Here is a 19,726-nt window from a genome sequence, read left to right on the forward strand (position 1 = left end):
AGAGGGGGTTAGGTATGGACAGATAAAACTCACACTGTGAAGACTGACCCTGAAAGACGTTGTATGGCTCATTTTCGTGTACATCAAGTGCTGCTGCACGAATTCTGCCCTGTTTCAGCGCTGCGGCTAAAGCGTCATCGTCTACCAGACCACCCCTTGCTGTATTGACTAAAAAGGCGCCAGGTCTCATCTAAAAAAAAAAAATTACAACAGAAGTTAATATCACAAATATCGCTCCATATGTCATGATTTAAAAAATAATTAATAAAAATTTGTTTATTAATAACTAAAATATGAATTTACTGTAATTAGTTTGTAATACCTGTTTGATAGTGAATTCATTAATTAAATGATGGTTGTGCTCATTCAAGGTACAATGCAAGGATACACAGTCCGACTGAAATAGCAAATCCTGCAAAAACACAATAATCTATTAACTAAATTTGCACGTTGTATATGAGTATTTGTTGCTATTGTTTATGCAAGTAATTAACATCGAACCTGTAATGTGTAGACCCTGTTAAGACCGAGCGACTTTTCAATTCCATCTGGTAGATAGGGATCATAGAAGATGACAGTGAAGCCAAATGCTTTGGCACGAAGTGCAACTGCAGAGCCAATCCTACCTAACCCAACTATTCCAAGTGTGTCACCCCGTATCCTTGCACATCCTGTTGCAGCTTCCCTGACCTGAAACAAGATACGAAATTTAATTAACTAAAGATAGAATATTAAAAAAAATTTAAGAAAACTATCTAATGTGAAATTCTTACCTGTTCTGGGCCTGTGAATTTTTTTCCTTCGCGTACCATATTTGCCAACCAATATGTACGCCGATATAAATTTAGAATAAGACAAAGGGTGGTGTCAGCTACTTCTTCAACGCCATAGCCAGGCACATTGCACACAGCGATGCCAAGCTCTCCTGCTGCTTTGACATCTATGTTATCTACCCCAGATCCAATTCTTACAATGATCCGTAATGTTTTGAATTTTTCAAGATCTTCTTTCGTCAAAATTATGGTGTGCCACATTAATGCACCTACTGCTTCATTTAGTACCTACAAATTAAATGATATCTTTCTTTAACAGGCATCGCAAACAAGCTTTAATCCATTTAAACAAAAACAAAGAATTGAATGGCACAAATTAAAAATTATTTTCTGTACCTTTTCGTGAATTTCTGATGTCGACTGTGCATCACAGAAGGCCACAGTTGCAACATCTTTAAGGATAGGCATTTCGATAGAACAGTCTCGGCCATCTAACAAAGCCACCAACGGTCTTGTCTGAATGGGTCCATTTGCAATAGGACCCCTCAGGTTATCCATTCGAGGGCGTTTGGGCATCATCTTCCGTTTGTCCATCGGTCAAACAGCCCCCCCAATTTTTAAATTTTTCACTTGTACTCTGTGTCACTAAAAATATTTGTTTTCTTCCAAGGAAGTCCTATTGTCCACTAGTAAGGAAGCCTCTTCGTACGTCTTGATGTACAATTTTGCACTTTTATGTTTTGTCACACAAATTGCCTTTGTAACACAGACTTCTGGTCGGTTTTTGAATAAGGACCGCCGAACCTCCAACACATCACGACTTGTTGAACACCGTCTCCTGAAACCATTGAATAACAATATTTAGTATACACATTAATAAACAATTACCTCATTATATCAAAACCATTTAAATGATTAAACTCATTAAATAATTATAACAAAATGTTTATTTAATAATTTAGTTATCAAAATCAACCATGTACTAAAATCGTAAACAAAACGTATTTTGTAATTAATCCAAACAAACTTAACTAAAACGGCGTTCTGGAGTTCAACAAATAATTGGAGCATTACCAAAAAGAAAAGGATCAAAAGGTTCGCGAAACTTTCTCGTGGATTTTCACTGTTGCTAAAACTTTATAACACAAAGAAAGCAAAATGCAAAAACTACGGACTTCGGATAATAAACATACATTTCGACGCCTTCATGAATTTCATGTTAGAGAATAGCATAATATACGAGGCGTTATCACTATTATTTCACATGTAAGCATAATATTCTGTATTGAATAATTCAGCGAGCTCCGAAGAAAGGCCGATGTTCAATTAAACCGAACATTTTGCGACACGAAAAGCGAAACACCTAACAGCGTGTACAGAACGGAACGTTTTAGGTTACCTTGAAACGCGCCGGCTTAACCTGCGCACTGCGTTGTGTTCAGTACAGTGAGAGAAACGCACGGGAATTGTAGGAAAACCGAGAAACACAATGTCTGTGTTTTCCCGAATGAAAATACGAACGAACTTCCAGCACTTCGATGCTAAACAGAGGAAAAACGAATCGCACAGATCACACCGTACATTGAGAATGGAATTACTAGCTGGGGCAAATGTTTTCGGAACTGTTAATAGAGAGCCTGGCGTTGGTTAGTGGGTCGACATTTTCAGCCCATTTTCGGCAGCAATTGTAAACCAATCATAGTGCGTTCGTACGACAAATACCCCAACCAATTGCCCGACAAATCCATGAATACGCGTTTATTGAGATTTCGTCTACGCCGAAGCGTTTACTACACAGGCAACTATACGAAAACAGAAAAATATGCTGGATCGGAGTCGATTTAGTGCCCGGTGCTTTTATATGGCGGAACGGAAAAATGCTGAACCAGCGAAGTTCCATAAGAAAGTAGAGAAACTGACACGTGGCGCCCTCGTCAGACGCCGTCACCACGCAATACTTAACCAAGATCATAAAAAATAAATCAAATTTACAAGGAGACTACCGAACGGATTGTCTCCACGATCGGAGCGATCGCGAATAACACGCTCGTTGCTTAACTATGCGAAATATTTATTCGACCCGGTGCAACCACGAAAGCGTTTCTTCTGAATCATAACAAACGAAAATTACTGTTCATTTCATCCTTGTCATCCTTAATCATCATGCTTATACAACTTTTGTTTCATTTATTTAATGTAGATTTATACGCTTTTAAAATACTATATGAATACTGTTGTAAATTCATTTCATTTAAGTGATATAAAAATTGCTGTACTTGTTATATTCGGGTCATTGTGACGCGTATCTTAGATTATAACAAACTTGCTTTAGACGTTTTAGAACAACTCGTAACAAATTGTACATTTATCATTTCAAGTGAAATTAATCTAATTTGGAAAGCAGAAAAATGATACGTAAAGAATTATTTTTTAAAATTAGTTTTTGATAGAATTATGGACTCGACTTATAAAACTTTTGAATCGAAACAAGACAATCAACATTTTACAATCAATACAAATAGTAAAGGCATCAATACAGATACGGATACTATTACATTAGATTTCCAACTTTTTACTGTATTTTCATACAGCAAGCTTACACACACATATAATACAGCAAAATTCTGAAAAATATCTTGAAGTTCATTTAATCGTGTCTAACGGCCCGAACATAGTGTACTTCAGACAGATAAATTGTATCCGGTAAGAAACTCGTATCCGCGAACGTCCTTTTCCGTGAATCGGAAAAAACTCTTTGCCATTCGTCTGCGAGTGTATTGAAATTTTGTTTGGCCAGTGTACGTTCTCAGAGATTTCGTCAACAGGCCCGTCGGGCATGGCCCACCGAAGCAGGGCATTCCATGTGATTGGGTTAATACGGGATAAATGATACACATTAAGATTCGTTTACGCACGGCCGTGACGGGAAAGACGAGCAAAGAGGAATGTTTGATCTGCCGGTCAATAGACACAAGTAATCGGAAACACAGAGGCCCGCGTAGAAGGCTACAAAATGAGATCGGTGCTGGTCTCAGCGAAAGCGAGGATGCGATACTAACGCGGAGTGCAAACCCAAGCACTTTGACTTGGGCACATGTTGTGCCAACTCAGCGAAAATGTAAGCTCATATCATCAAAAGGAGGAGAGGCAAGGAGGCGAGATTAAGCCCTTGTTCGACAGCTGGCAGCGTATATCATACGTAATACACGGTTAGTAGAGAGCAATGTGTCGAGGAAGTGCACTCAGAAAGAGACTCGTAACACTGTATGTATTTACCGTACGGTCGTGCATAGTTAACTATACTTCCAACGGGGGGTATACTTCCATATCAATTATAATCCCAATGTGTAGAAATTTCGCGCGTGAAAGTCTAGCTTTCCTGCGGGGGCTGTAAAGAAAGTTTGAATTATTCGAACGGTTCAAACTAGTTCGGATCGAAACTTATTGTTCGAGTAGTTCGAGAAGTTCAAAACTACAGAGTAGTGCCTCGTTTAACGAAGAGGACGAGCTCCAAGAAACTGCTCGTTATGAGCAACCTTGCTGTCGGAGGCAAAAATAACATTGATCAGAGCCGAGATTTGTTAAGGGGATTACGGGCATACATTTAAGTAACACGGATAAATTATTCGGAAACATTTCGATCGATCCCTGTGTGTGGTTGTTCAGAGTTTTCTATATCTTTTCATTTGGTAGGTGTGTATATGGGTTAATATCACTTACTGCTTCTCTGGAAATCTGGGTCATTTTCACTTGTAACGTCTAGATCACGAGTCGCTTGATTCACAATTGAAAATCGTATTTTAAACTCGAACAGAGACGTGCCACATATTTGTAAATAATCAAACAGCGTTGTCAAGAACTATTCAGCCATTTTTGGCTGATCGGTTTACTTGAACTTTCCACGATCTTTTTTAACAAATTCATCGACTGACATAGTTACCGGAAAACTGAGATTTGAAAAGTTGGTGGCAAGAATTTTACAACACTGTTGTGCACCCTTAGGCTTGCAGAAAATACTTTTGAAAAAAATCCAAACAAATCAAAATTGGTAGACCGCTTACAAGTTTGGAGAGCCATTGTTTTCGGACGCGTCGGTGAGTGTATGAGAAGCCATCAAGACGTTTTCGAACCAGTTAAAAATTCATCGAGCTTTTAAAACGGACGTTCCGGCTAAGCGGTCGAATTCAACCCTTCAGCTTAATCTCGGTGTGCAACAGAGTTTTTCGAGTTACAGATACAGCTACGACGGTTGGCGAAGGAAAGGGGGAAGGAAGGAAGGGCGACAGAACGCGGAGGGTGGGGCGTTGAAGCTGCCGTTGGGACGGGGAGCTATGAGGGCGAAGTTATCCAATTATTGTCTAACCTGGGAGCAACTTTACTTGGCGGAGAACCGTTGGTGGGAGGGAGGGAAGCTCGTCCTGCCGGCTTCCTCTCCCTTCCTACAATCGAGCCACGATAAAGTAAAGTTTGTTTCAAAACTTGCAGAGAGGTGACTAGGTTTTTGTTAGTGACACGTGAAATTCAAACGACTTCGCTTGCGATAATAATCGCGGCGAGCCTTCCTCTGTTCTTTTTTTCTTCTTTTATCAAGAGGAACGGAGGAGGGGAAGAGGCGACGACAGGGTGGGGGAGGTATTCAGTCTCAAGAAAGACGACGCTGATTAAGTTAGAGGTTCGTTAATAAAACGCTTCTGGAACTTTTTCAATGTGAACGTTTCAAGGAAACTGTAACCATTCTCTTACTACGTGATAGACTGAAGAAATGCTATTAAAAGTTCCACGCGTCGATTTGTTTGACAACTCTCACTCAAATGATATTATCTCGTGCTGTGGGAAAGGGATTTTCGACCTTGTATGTATGTATTTGTTTTCCCCCGTGTGCGATGTACAACAAAATGATATACTATTTTGTAATATTTTGATTCAAACACAGTGAATGATTTTGTTATTTCAATTTTTAATCCTTTCAGTATAATCTTTAGATATGATCCAATTCTCCGAGGATAATATATGTAATGTTTTAAAAAATTGTTCTGTATAAACGAGCAAAGTAAAAGATGATCTGCGACTTATTTATCTTTGTGCGTAGGAACATCCATACATAAATAGAGCTATTATCATTCAATTAGACGCGACACTACATTTAGAACACGGCGGGGACATTATCACCATATCAAAAGCAGTTGGTATTTCGAGCAGCAAAACGCACGTTCTTGCAAGAACGTAACGACAATATCGAGCAAACCAAGCAAAAACAAAAGAAAAGTGTCCTTTATCAGAAATAAAACAGAGATCCTTAAAAGAAAGACGGTCACGACATAAAATGGTTTCTTTTTTCAAGGCCATTTGTTTTTTTGAATTCGCAGGAGGACAAATTAGGTGTTTAGTATATTCAAATTGGGCTCACGTGCGTACATCGAAGGTGATGACGAGGACGAAACTTTACTCGTGCTGCGGTGTACGCAAATTCTGCAGTGTGCATTATTTTCTCGTATAAAAAATTATCTTTCTGTACATCTTATTTTTAATCGAGCGAATACATTTTAATTTCTAAAGAATGTTTCGATGTTTAAAAGGTTTTAATTCTTAAAAGATGTTTCAACATTTCAAACGATATCATAATTTTCGAAAAATATTTTAATTTGCCAAAGATATCGGCCCTTTCAAAAAACATCGCCGAGCCGCAAAAATGGGAAAAAATGTCACGCACGATACGTATCCGCGTAAAAACGAAAATATCATGTTTCAAAAGTGGCATCATGAATGACTGGTAACAGCGATATACCGGCCTGTTATCAACCATCACAAATCCGTTTAAAAATAGAAAGTGATCAATTAACGTTCGCAGGCACCGACTCAATAAAGAAAAACTGTCATCGACGTCCACGTGAAACGAAGGGTTAAAGGCTTCTCGAGAAACAATAATCTGTTAAAGAGTGCGTTAAAACAAAACGCCGGTACAAAGAAAGGGGGGGCAGAGAGGAGTTTGCTCTAAGTTGTTGAAAAACGGAAAGAAAGAAAAACGAATGTGGTAAGAGGAGAAGAAGAAACTCGTCCAATTATGATGACGAGTATCGGTGTCGGCGTTCGGGCATTCTCATCCTTGGCCACGATGGAATGGTCGGAAAAGGGGTAAGAGAGGGGCTGTTGCTCCGGTACCTTCCGCCTCCGCGTTCGTCTCTCCAGCGGGCAGCGAGCAAACGGCCATGGGTGCAAGAAGGGAGCCGGGAAGAGGGAGAGGAAAGGCGACTACTTAAAGTTGGCGGAAAGTTTGGTTCGGCAGCAAAGTTAACTCAGTTAAGTTCTCCGCTCCTAAAGCGAAACTTCGGTTCTCCAACGCCTGTGCCTGCCTGCCTCTGCCTCTGCCTGTGCTTGCCCTCCATCCTCTTCTCTCTTACCCTTCCCTTTTCCCTCCCTTTCTCTTTCTCCGTTCGTCCCGCGCGCTTCGCACAGTCTTGGCCACCCTACCGATTCCGTCGGTGCTACAGGAATAAGTAATGTGTTTTGGAATTAGCACTGTTCCGGGAGAGTTTTCACGCAGAACATCGATCGCCATTGATCGGCCGGGGTATCACTCTCGTTTTTGATTGTACCGCAGAGGTCGTATTCACGTGGGGACCCGAGCAAACTGCGTTTCCAAGTTCCTGCATTGAGAAGAGCCCCGCCGACGCGAGTGAAAGGAATTGAGAACGGGTCTTATCGGTTTGATTTTCGATTTGGTAAACGCGGCGCCGCGAACGAGGGTTGTAAGAATTTGTCAGTGCCGTTTGGAAGGTGGCTAAACGCGGAATTGCAGTGGGAAATCGAGACCGTGGCTTTTCGGGGAACGAGGCGAAGAATCGCGCGTAAAACCGCGAAAAAAGTAAAAGTGACTCCCCGGAAACGGCTAGGCAAGAGAGACCCCGTAAAGTTCAGCGAAACGCTCCAGGAAGAAGGATGTGTCCCCACTCTACACTGAACTCCTTCAGCCGCTCCGGCACCGATCGAAATTCCGAGACAAAGTTTGCGAAATTCCGAGGAAAGCGCGTGGTCGTTTAACGTTTCGCGTGATGCCCCCTTCGCACATGCACGCGTGGAAGCTTGTAAGCATCGTTTTGTAACAGATACCAGTCGTCGTGGTCGAGTACTGTCCCTCCTTTGATGGCACGGCCGAGCAAAAAAAGAAACCGGTCCAGTTGGTACTTACGAGAGGAGGTTTATCTTTCGCGATTCGCCTATGTGGCTCAAAAAGAAGTTACGAGCGTTCTCTCGGCTTCAGAGGAAAAAGAAACTTCCTAGATGCCGTTTTGGAACAACAACTGGATCGAAAAAACGAATTGATCTTTATTCTCGCGTGTCCGAAGCCCAACGTGCCTCCCGCAACGATAATAAACAGCTTTAATATCGGAACAGATGCTTGAACCGTGAAATGTCAATTTTTTGAAGGACTATCAAAGTGCTGAGCACAATGGGCTTTTCTGTAAACATTCTCCAAAAATAGTTTCTCATAAAGCGTGATATATATGTATATATACTTCAGAACCGAACCAACAGGGAAATGAAGAACGAAGAAATGGAAGAGAAAGTAATATGATGTCGGACAAAGTATTCCTCAAACTCCGTGAATTCAGTCGGCCTTGAGAATGCGCCCGGCACTGCGAATGTCGATGCACATGCAACGCGCGCCTGCAACGTGGACTCCGGTATCCCTTCTCTGTTACGCACTGATCGATATAGGTGCACGCATTAATACCTCGGCGCTTTTACAGGGTGACACTTGATCAATTTGGCTCGCCCAGTGACTCATCACGATAGATAGACGGAGTGCTCAACTTTGCAAGCTAATTTCAACAATATTTGCGTAATCGTTTCGCACTGTATATTGTACATACATCAATGAGTCACACGTTAATAGCTGTACGTATTTGAAATTCGAACTTTTAATCTTTGTTTCACGTTTCATTGGAGGGAAGCCGGTATTTCCTCTCTATCGAGACACTGTATTATTCAGTGTAAAAGAAGTTAGGGAGTTCAGAGAACGAGAAAGCATTATACAGTATTTCTTGCGAAAATTGCGTTATTATAAAGACTGAAAGTAATGTGAGATTTTTTGTAGCTTTTCTTCCAGCTTGCTTCTATCGTAGCATGGAAAACTTTTTGTAAAATATTTTTCGACCCTCGTGGTACCCTAGTTATTTCAAAATGCTTGATGAATTTTGCAGAAACGAAATCTAATAACTTCAAAGTCAACTCTAGATGAGTAGTAGAGATATCAGGATGGGAAATTGCTGTCGTACAGTCCCCGTTGACATTGAAGTGTTGTGAAATTTAAAACCCTCGTTCCAGCTACTCAAGACGGTAGAGTCAGTGTTGGCAAACACAGAGAAAGAATAGAAAGGTGCTCTTGTTTGTTCGAGAGTTCTTTTTCGGCGTTCTGTCTGCGCACACGTGCCCTTCTTCACGCCTCACTTAATTTACGATTTCACTATCTCGGTGGTGGACCAAGCGAAGATCGTCCATTCGCATGACTTCACCGTTAGGTCAAGAAGGGCTCGATCGAGCACCATACAAAAAAAGAACAATACCAGTACGTTCAAGACATGTGCCAGCTCATGTCCCCTATTCATGGTAGGGAACGCGATGAATATACCCTTGTTAAGTTTCAAAGTTACACACACTCTACCGACTTTGCCAACCCCTCCTCTTTACGGTTCCCTATATCCTCTTCCGCTCTGAATCAGAATTTTCCACATAAACCGCCGACTAACTTTTCTTATTGTTTCCGCACCCGTACTGTACGTGCTTCATAGATTAAATCGCGCCTAACGGAACGAAGAGCGTTGCTTGTTCAATCTGCGACATGCCGCTCAGATCTGCCAAAAATCATTTTTGTCAGAAAGTATGAGATTAATGGTCGCAAAGAAAACCTAGCTCCTTGAACGATTCCTAAATCTTTATCCGAATCAGAGGGAATACAGATGCCATTAACCTTCATATGATAGGACCTACATCTATTTTGACTGAGAGTTACAATTGTTATAACTGAATATTTAACAGTTGAAATTATGAACTGTATTAATCACTATGTATAATAAGAAGATAGAGTGTTCCCAATTTATCCAAGTAGACGGCTTTCAACGATCCAAGCCTAGCATGTCGACTAAAGCGACTTAATCAGTGCAGTAAGATGACCAATACGGTTGTAAAAGTAACGTTAATCCATTAGTAATAGCTAATGAGCTACAACCCATTACCCACGGTGGTTTACAATGGGAACAAGTTCGTCTGTGTATCAGAGCACCAATTTATAACTTGCTTTGCGCCCGCCACGGTTCGCAGGAACGTCAAATGACCCGAGAACTTTATTGGCGCTGATAAAAATTCAGACATTCCGAAGCAAAAAATTTTCTGAAGTTTAGCGCCCTCTTCGAGCAACTTCCTGATGCAATTTTTTGGATTTTAATAAGCCGGGCTGAAAGTAACATCGGAAAACCATGGGTTAGCCGAACACCCCGTATAGACAGCTTCATATAGGACCGCAAAGTGTATACAAACGATTTTCTTCCTTTTCCACGCGCGCGCGTTTCTCGTGGAACAACGATGAGTGAACCTTGTACACTTGTTTCTCCTCGTACTCGTACACCTACGCTCTTGGTTGCTCGTTCGCTACGTAATACGTACGCGCGGAGGACAAAAAAAGTCGCTTCTCGCGTCTTCTCAGTCTCTCCTGGCCTCTTTCTCCTCTCTCTATATCTCCCTCTCTCGGTCTCTCTTGTTCCCTCTCGTTCCGGTCGTCTCCAACGGTCGCGTACGCTCGCTCGTCGGCTCGACCTATGCGCGCGCGGCGCACACCAATACAGAGTTACACAGCGGGTTAGGACAAGTGCGTAGAGAGCGGCAGAGAGTAGTTTCATGGAGTTTAGTTCCTCGTAGTGGATATGGCATCTTGACTCCTAGTAGTGGAGTGTGGCAAGCAATGGTCGGCTCGATCGATGTCTCGGCAACTTCCCACCCTCGACAGTCTGCCCCACTCTTCACGACACGTCCCCCCAGCTCCCAGACCCCCTCTCAGCACCACCATTCCAACCCCACTCCAACTCTCCTCATCCCAACCGTCAGATTCCCCGTCTCGCTCAACCACCTCCCGCTGTCCTCATCCTCCGACACATCGAACTAAATCCCGGAGCTGCTTACTGCTTCCAAGTCTGTTTACAATGGCGATGCGCTACCCCCATTATCCCGAGGTCGTACTTCACGTTTGAACTAAATCGCGTCGCTCGGCGCGGACGAACCTATTTTTTCCTTTTCCCCCCTGCCCCGGAAGTTGCGACTCTTTGTTTGTTTTAGCTCGTCCATGCCCCGCGATCCCGCTCGCGAATTACTAACTATTTTGGACCAGGGTCTGTTGCTATTGAGGAATCTCGGGTGCCATCGAAATGTTAGGTACAAGGTAAAATTTGCTTCGATCTTATCGACACCGATAGCGAATAGTTTCTGGCATTAATTTCTTTCCCAACGAAACAGATATTCGACAGGCAGGTGGTTTGGATTTTTGGGGCCGACTGTATCCGCGAATGTCCACATAACCAACTAAATGCTAACGGGCTATCGATTTCTAGAGTTTCGTATACTAAAGACAACTGTTGTAAGAATGCAAGGTAAGAAACTTACGTAATGATATGTATTATAAATAAGGTGACAATAGATGACATTCTTGTGTTTCTATCTTGACGAAGAGTTAAAACGTGATACGACAAATGAATCACAAGATTGCAACAATCACGATTTTATGCATTTATAATAATAATGGTTAGCTAAATAGCTAAGTTTTCTATTAATTGCTGACTTGTACAAGCCTAGAGGTCGAATACCGAATAAGAATGCATATGTTATACTTGCTCTCTGATTGGCCCATACTTTCATTAGCGACTCGTCAATAAAGCTGTGGACAACATTTCGACCGAGGAAAGAGTTATTTCAAACGCCCTCAGGAATCACCCCCTTTTGGGACACCCTGTATATGCTGCGCGATCCATGAGTAAAACGCGCGCAACACTGCAGCCCTTCCACGACCCAGCAGTAAACATAGGATTCGTGGCCATGCTTCAAGATTACGTTTCCGGTTGGTATTTGGACAACGTAAATTTCGGGACATTAGACGATTTCCGTTTGCGATGGCCGTTACCAATGTCGTAGCAGATTTAAAAGTTCCAGGAACTGAGGGGATCCATGGGTGGGGGATGCTATTCCGTCATGATCAAGTCAGCGTTAAATATGCGTGATCACAGGTGGCCGAGTTTCTAAGTGTAATAAATGGCGCTATTCCTTTTGCGTGCTTCAGACGTATTGTTTCCAGTTATTTACGTAATACATGCACATTTATCTGTTATTATAGCTATCCGTGTCCATTTTCCGCAAGACTGGCATAGACGAATAGCGATATCTATATTTTCATTCCATTGTCCACGACACCGTAGGAATCGATCAAGCTTGTAGCCTGAATAGCACACCCAGTAATTATGCTTTCCCTTATTCTTGAAAACAGATCAGTATGCATGCGTAACAGTTCAATCGTTCTGCAGACTGATTACGCGCAGAAATTGGCATGTGTCGCTATGCAAATTCATGTGGTACCGCTTTCTCATTTATGAGAGACAATTTTCGCATGACAGCGGACCGCGTGATATTCATACTGTTTAGATAGTTTGTAATTTTTATCAGTATACGTGGTTGTTAATTCTCGTTTGTTTCTGTCAACAGTACGCAATTTATAGCATCTAAATTATTTGAAAGCGATTAGAAGCCTCGGTGTGATTTTGACATCAACGGAAAGGCCGTCTAAATTTACAACGAAACCTGGAAAGAGAAAAGGGACCCCTCTCGGGTCCTTTCCCTCGGAGATAGACGCTCCGTTAGATCGTAGCATACCTGATAGTTGAGTCAGATCAGTTTGCTAGCCTTACACAAAAGCGGCTAAGTAGCGACCAAGTGAAAGAGGATAGGAAACGCTGTAAGATATACACAGGACGAACGAAACGAATTTGAAGAGAACAGTGAAGAGAGGCATCGAAGCGAAGGGGGGGACAAGGGACCGAGTGGGGGCACCTGTTACAACGTCCAGATCGTTCTTTCCCTCTCTTTTCCTCTTTGTCGAGCACCCATCCACAACCAGATTCAACGTACACTGTGATTCTATACTAGCTGATAAAAACATCGAACTTTTTCGCTAGAATATACAATCGAACCTCGGCTATTCAAATCCCTAGGAAAGGGCTACATAAAAGGCTTCCTGAGATTTCTTTCCATTCTACAATCAATTTTTACTGTTTCAATTACTTTTATCTTTTTAGCCAATATTACGGATTTAGAACTCATTTTATTTCATGATTTTTATAAATCATTTGAGTTTGCCGGGGGAAGGGAGAGAGAACAGCTTCTTAAATTGTTTCTTTTAAAGAAACTGTGCTTTGGTATAACAGTATTAGAGAAAGTTGACGAATAGCGCTATATATCGCTGTATATCTTTCCAGGTATAGGAGAGGATGGAAATTCCAGCAACAATGCAACCATATTTCTCGTTTGGGACAATCCCTCAATCCTCAACAATTCTCACCTCGAGTACAAAAAGAACGGTTCCACGGACTTTTGTTTGCGACAGAGGTTTACAGAGCTGGCAAGGACTAATTCTGGAATGGGTACACCCTCATAAACTGTTAAGAATGACTTTCGTCTTGGGGAGGACACGCCTTGCGCAGTCCCCTGGGGCATTTTCCATTTCGTTACGGAAAATCAAGTATTGAATCTCAGGTAACTCGGACAGTGACGGCGGCAATGGTAGGAAGGACAAATATGTAGCTCGTTTAACGACGGGGATGTATCCCAAGAAACGGCTTCGTTAAGAGAAACTTTCTTGTCAGAATAAGGAAATAGCCATCCATCGACAAAATTACGCATACGCAAAATTAAGCAACTTGAAACACTAGTTAGACGTCGACTACCTGAAGTTTTCTTTTCTTCTTTTTAATAACGACATCTTTTTTTACAATTTCAAGGAATCGGGTCGGTTACATGAAAACTTCCTTTTCCAAGAACTGTGAGATATTTGTTCTCAGAACTTATGGTACAAGGAATCTTAGATTGGGGAGCTTCTGTAATTGCAGTTCTCTATAAAATTCCAATAAAACTTTAGAGCATCGTTTAACAGGATAGAGAGTCTTTAAGCAAGTAAAAGTAATGATACTTTGCATTGATAAAGACAGTTTACGCAACAAAACGGAAAGTTTTTCTATTTAGAGGATACTGTACAGTTCTCGGGCGTACCAAAAAAAAAAGTCTGGTTACTTAGTTTCGAAGCAGCATGTAGAACGTCGCTTCTGTGTAGCCCGTGGACAATCGATGTAACCACTCTCTCGTGCCTTTTACCGCACTTGTACGGATCCCGGACGAAGTGTAACGATGCCGAGAGATCGATAATAACCGCCGCGGTTTGGTTCCACCCGAGCCTCGTACGAGACAGGGACACTTTTTCCCCTTTACCGGCGTTCCTCCGTCTCCCTTTCGCGTTCTCCTCATCTGGCCAGCATGCACTATCTCTTTTCACCTCGCGACGATTTCACGCTGTAATTACGCGACAAAAATTGATGAAAGACAAGAAGCGACAAGTCTCTGATCGTGTTGTGTTTTCACCCCCTTTCTCCCCATACTACTTTTCACCTGAGGTTTTCGAATTTAGCACAGCTTGAACTGACAAAAGAATTTCTTTTTTATCGAATATAAATTAGTATTCGTCGACGATATTTTAGATAAGATCAAACGGTTGGACTTCCCAAAATGATTTTTGTATAAGAAAATGTACGTATGATAAGAATGCAAAACGCTTTTAAGTTACATCAAGATAACGACTCCGAAAATAGATCTCAAATAGTGTCAGAATATTTCCTTTGCGACTGTCTGAAATATTCAGCTAAGATTATCTTGAATACTAAAAAATGTTAAAATGAACTCAATTGCAATACAGACTTTCTTATCCGAAGGTTTATTTTTGTAATATCCTGATAGCAAAATATTATATTATCTAAAAATTTTATTCAAGTTCTCTGCTAGGCGATAATATATCTAAATGATAGAATAGTTAGTTAATAAAACGTTTGGATACAAGAATATCGTAAAAATAAATGTTCGGATAAAGGAGACTCTAAGGTATTTAAGAAAAATAGTGAAAACACCCAATGGAAATACCGATAGACGTAAATACAAGATAATGTAAATTTTGTGCACGCGGAGTGGTCTAATTTTCCATACAATTACGCAAAATTGTTTCTCTTTTTGTGTGCTATGAAATCGGAGACAGCACGGTATCCGAATATTAATGTCAGTAACGGTACTCGATTCTATAAATACCGAAGAAATGGAAGATCGTCAAGGGAGATAACCGCAAATTTTTCGCATTATCGTTCCATTATCAGTGCAGGCAGATAACATTTCCAAATAGGCAGTTACGTGTACCCGGCACATCTGTACCCCATATATCCAAGACTTATGCAAGTTGTATAACGAATCAATTTCGCTCAGCGCATTACGTCCGGTAAAGGGAAAATATAATCAAGCGGGTTCTGCAAACGCTCCAAGCCGTGCTCTTATCTCGATCGTCGAGTTTGCTGTGATTAATAGGTATACGCCGAGTACATACTTTCGCGATGAAGCCGCTGCCGCCATCGCTGTTACATTTTTAAACCGGACGCCATCGAGTTTAGGCGGCGACGCTGCTCGGAAGGCGATAAACAATCATCGCGGGACGCGTATCTTTCCGTGCGAAACGAGACTCGACAAACAATAACAGATCCTTGGCGACCTCGTCGTTCCCCCTGAACCATGAATCATTGATAACACCGTCGAATCCGTTGCTCACGAAAATTCTAGTTAAAATGCCTATCGACTGCGATTATTCGAACCGATTACGCGCTATGCCGGGACTCGGCTCGGGTAATCGGTCCCGGGTAGACAATGCGTCGCGGCAAAATTGAATGCCAGTATTTTAACACGTTTGCGAATGACGCTTGGTCCATTATACCAGTGCAAAGATCGTGTACATTTCGAAACATGAAATTCTTTGACGGTAAAACCTGTCTATTTTTACGACTTGATTTTTAACGAGGCTACTTATTGCAGAATCGAGAAGAAATTTGGACGAAAAGTTTCTAAACGAGCAGAAATTTGGTAACGCTGAATTAACAAGTAACGTTTTTAATTTATTATATAAATTTCACGTAACAGTTGGGAGCAAATTGCGGCGAGGGTACTCTGAATAGATCTTGCTAAGAAAACTTTGTTTACGTTCACACTGAGGGCAATAATAATAATGCTAGCAGATCGGTTACATTGATTTTTGTGGACACCCTTTGGTAAACAATGCATTACGATACATTGTTTATAACAGAATATATTTCGAATGGCCTAATCTAGTTTCACCGATTTCCTGTAAATACTTGTTTCGGGAATTGTGGAACGGTTCGATGCGTTGCCCCCCTCCCCTACCTATTCGACGAATTTCACCGAATATGCTAAGTGCAAGGTTTTTTACCGTTCGCTGTAAACGCTACCGTGACGTTTCTGTTTCACGGTGATCAATCAGCGGATGGGTTAATCCAGGGGAAGCTGGCTCGGCAACGAAGATATTCGTCGGAAGTGCGAGAGAAAGAGGGGAAAGAGGCTGAAAAGAGAAAGACAAAAAACAAAGAAGACTCTGTCGGTCAGTGACGGTGGCTCGAGACGACCTCCTTCGTCAAGCCGAACGACTTAACTTTCTCGAAGGATAACACGTCTGCTCGTTTCCTTTCTCCGGGCACGGCCGCGGGAGATGGATTTACGCGGCGCCAATGAGGAAAACGTAAATATACAAGACGCCGCGCATACACACCGCGGGCCGGCCGGCCGTGAGTGGGTTTCCAGTTAAAAAGAAACAGCGAAGTGTCGCGACGTGAATACAGGTCACAACATCGCTGAATAAGCAACCGAGCGTACACCGTTGCTCTCCGCGCGTTCAGCAAATTACGTAAGGCCAGAACGGGAGCTCGTTTAAATACCGACACAATCAACGATGAATAAGTAAGTTACGTGCATGTGGCGCGCGAGCGCGCACCTCACACCGTTCCGGAACAAAATAAGGGAAATGTGCGCGACGTTCGTTCCATATTCGTGTTAAATTCGGCGAAAGTTACGCAACCCTGGCCGACGCCGATGTCCTTTAGGACTTATCGTTAGCCTTCGAACTACGATCGAAGCCGAAAATGCGTGGAGCACACCGGTGCTCTTACGAGAAAACATACTGGGCTGATTTTGCCAAGTATTTTGGTAAAATCTGTGCTTCTTTCTGTCAATTTTTGCTCTGCCAGCACGCGTGCATTTTACTGAATAAATTGAAATAAATAGAGGTGTCTCAAACATGTAGATTGCTTGTAAATGGCACATAATTACAATTTCGGTAGTTGCAAGATCCTTTTAGTTCAAGTAGTTCTTAAGTTGTTTAGATATCTATCACTCCCAACTTTGAGGGTTGCGCCCCTCCAACATGAAAGTAGTTTAGCGTATGTTAAGATCCTGCTAAAGTTGTATCAAAATCTACAATTACTGTGTCTCAATATGCTTCTTCTTTAGCGGGGGCTTGCGTACGTCTCTCCCACCTCTCTTTCATACAATTGGAAGTGATTAGTAAGAAACGTGTTCGATCTTCAATATGTTGCAGTCATTTGAACCCTGTAGTTCAGATTAATAGGTCGTTAGCATGCTTTATCACTTCCAACGGAAGCTTGTTAACCGAGTCCGGCAAGAACATCGAACTCTTGGAAAGCTAGGCCTACACGCCAATTTAGGTGTCACCGACGATAGGCCTAATCTAAAGTACATTTTTTAATCAAATTGTTTACGCGACGCTGATATTTTTTCGAGAACTCTCGCGTGCAGAATCTGTAGGAGGAAACGTACTTGTTGCTCCGAAACCGCGGTTACCGTTATTTAGTCTACGATATATTGTTATTAGGAAATATTGTCATCACGTTGAATCGGAACGCGACATCCATTCCGAAGCCATGGATTTGAATAGGAAATATCGTCGTTGAAATTGTCAAAAATAGTTATTTTAATTTTGGTAATTAATACCAGCTTCGGTAATTAATACCAGTCATGTAAACATGACACTGGCGGTTGACATTTTTCCTTTCTGCGAACAGATAATTGGAGTATGTATACTTCATCGATGAATCATAACGCTTGGTTGAAGCGTAGCGTAGTCATTAAGTCGTTATACGCTCGCGACAATTTATAAAAATAAATAAAACGCATGTAATCAATGTCCGTCGGTACAAGTTAAATAATATGAGCTAAAAGATAGCGAGCCACTTCAATATTTTAATGACTGAAAGATAACGTAAAAGATAATACACGTAATACCGTGTAGAGCTCTTTTGCAATAATAAAGAAAAAGCTGTGGGTACCCGAAAAGGAATCCGTCAGCAACGATATAAGAGGGAAACATGTGTTGTATCGAATTAAAGGATGCGGGCAGCGTGAAGATTTATTAAGGGTTCGCACGGCGGAATGGCAGAGTTGATGGATGAGGTTGAGAACCACGGAACCCGACAGTGTCACCCAAAGCAACGGAGAATTATTTTTACGAAGTTTGTGTTTGAAAAAAAAAATGATGCTTTTTGACACCATATAATTTTCGTGCAAACGTATTGCCAAATTGTCGTGACCGTTATTTAAGAAAACTTCCCGACACCCGAGTTCCGTGCACTCCTATAAAAAAACGCGTCACACGGTAATTGGTGCATTGTGGAGGCAGACGTGAAAGAAGTCGGGCTGTCGACAGAAGAGAGACTAGATACAAATGACTGATATTCTAGAAGCGTCTATCCAAATGGCGGTCAGCCACATGACACGTACACTTAGCAGGATAATATGTGATTTACATCGGAGCTCGTACTGTTACAGGGGCACTCGGCTACACCAGCATGCCCCTGGGTAAATCAAATATCTTCACTTATACGATTCATGAAAATGTAAATGGGAATCTGTGCGAATTTGTATATCGTATACATTGTAAATACTCGAACGCGGGGAAAACGTACAGCGAGGAACGATAGGAAATTTTGGAAAGTAAATTCTGCTTGTGTAAATAATATATATTATTTCGTAGCACGTTGCGAAGTGCTGCCATCTAACAATATTTCATAACAATCTTTTATACTCGAGGGATAATATGTCAGAAAATTCATCACCCCCCCCCCCTCCCCTCCCTTCGCACGTGCACTTGCTATAGCGGTATAGGAAAACGTAAACGGAACAAGAGGATTAATTCCGCACTGAATTGTTCAACGAAGATATTCTATTTCGAGTGTGAACGGGAACAATTATAATCTTCGCGCGTAGAAAAACAGATCGAGAAGCATCTAATTATCCGCTGTAATCCCACCGCTGCATTAAACGTATCTGTAATGAGCTTGTAAATTATATAGAGTGTTATTGCACGCGCCGATCCACACAGACGACCACGGGTCGAGAGAAATGCAAGAAGGAGCGTGTGCATGCGACCATTTCCATTCGGAAATGGTTGAAGACTTTACCGAAGGTCAACGTCAAGATACGATTTCACAGTTCACTGTAGGGAAGAGAGACGACCGTTCGAACGAACCAGCCGGCAGGCGATCTCGTGAAACGTGGACTCGGAATTTCGTGGAAATTGTCTCGAAGAATTTGAAAACCGATGTTAAGGGTGTCGAAGAGGATACGATAATCAGACCAGCGGCGAGCGAACCAGCGAGCGGAGGGCCGAATAAAAAGAAAGGCGCGTGGCTCGGTGCTGGCGCGGCGTCTCCCGCCATATCACACTAGTTAGCATACTCGCACACCGAGTGTCATACACTCGCACACAAGAGAGCCGTGAAACGGTTAAACGAAGAACTAACGTATGCACCGTA

At 42.0% G+C, this 19,726-nt stretch overlaps 2 protein-coding genes across 12 annotated transcripts in view; one reads left to right on the forward strand and one right to left on the reverse strand.

Moving 5' to 3' along the window:
* CtBP (C-terminal binding protein) overlaps window positions 1-19,726 on the reverse strand; it is a 57,380-nt gene that overhangs the window by 37,053 nt on the left and 601 nt on the right. For 4 of the 7 annotated variants that reach the window (XM_076525916.1, XM_033477172.2, XM_033477168.2 and 1 more), the window contains exons 2-6: window positions 1,170-1,611; window positions 774-1,061; window positions 502-690; window positions 323-412; window positions 34-190 (exon numbers count right to left, since the gene is read on the reverse strand). In XM_076525916.1, the coding sequence (XP_076382031.1) occupies window positions 34-190; window positions 323-412; window positions 502-690; window positions 774-1,061; window positions 1,170-1,367 (922 nt within the window). In that variant the 5' untranslated portion in view covers window positions 1,368-1,611. Of the gene's footprint in view, window positions 1-33; window positions 191-322; window positions 413-501; window positions 691-773; window positions 1,062-1,169; window positions 1,612-1,966; window positions 2,099-2,172; window positions 2,641-19,726 lie in introns of those variants that run through there. The other 3 variants (XM_033477170.2, XM_033477171.2, XM_033477174.2) reach the window with 3 other exon arrangements.
* Window positions 6,990-18,928, forward strand: LOC117224337 (uncharacterized). 5 transcript variants are annotated; one of them, XM_076525919.1, is made up of 6 exons: window positions 6,990-8,669; window positions 11,100-11,202; window positions 11,277-11,410; window positions 11,679-11,874; window positions 13,283-13,447; window positions 16,384-18,928. In XM_076525919.1, exons 4-6 carry the CDS (start codon window positions 11,787-11,789, stop codon window positions 16,506-16,508), a joined length of 378 nt encoding a protein of 125 aa, XP_076382034.1. In that variant the 5' UTR covers window positions 6,990-8,669; window positions 11,100-11,202; window positions 11,277-11,410; window positions 11,679-11,786; the 3' UTR covers window positions 16,509-18,928. The 5 variants fall into 5 exon arrangements, 4 of the variants coding, with proteins under 4 accessions (XP_076382034.1, XP_076382033.1, XP_076382032.1 ...); XM_076525918.1 differs by having other exon boundaries at window positions 6,990-8,455; window positions 8,522-11,202; XM_076525917.1 differs by having other exon boundaries at window positions 6,990-11,202.

The sequence above is a fragment of the Megalopta genalis genome, chromosome 13, assembly GCF_051020955.1.
Source record: "Megalopta genalis isolate 19385.01 chromosome 13, iyMegGena1_principal, whole genome shotgun sequence".
NCBI lineage: Eukaryota > Metazoa > Arthropoda > Insecta > Hymenoptera > Halictidae > Megalopta > Megalopta genalis.

Coding starts and splice junctions, on each gene's coding strand:
- LOC117224337 (XM_076525917.1), top strand. CDS start 11,787: ATGAGTAAAACGCGCGCAACACTGCAGCCCTTCCACGACCCAGCAGTA. Junction 11,875..13,282: donor GCTTCAAGATTACGTTTCCG/GTTGGTATTTGG, acceptor ATATCTTTCCAG/GTATAGGAGAGGATGGAAAT. Junction 13,448..16,383: donor AAGGACTAATTCTGGAATGG/GTACACCCTCAT, acceptor GTGATCAATCAG/CGGATGGGTTAATCCAGGGG.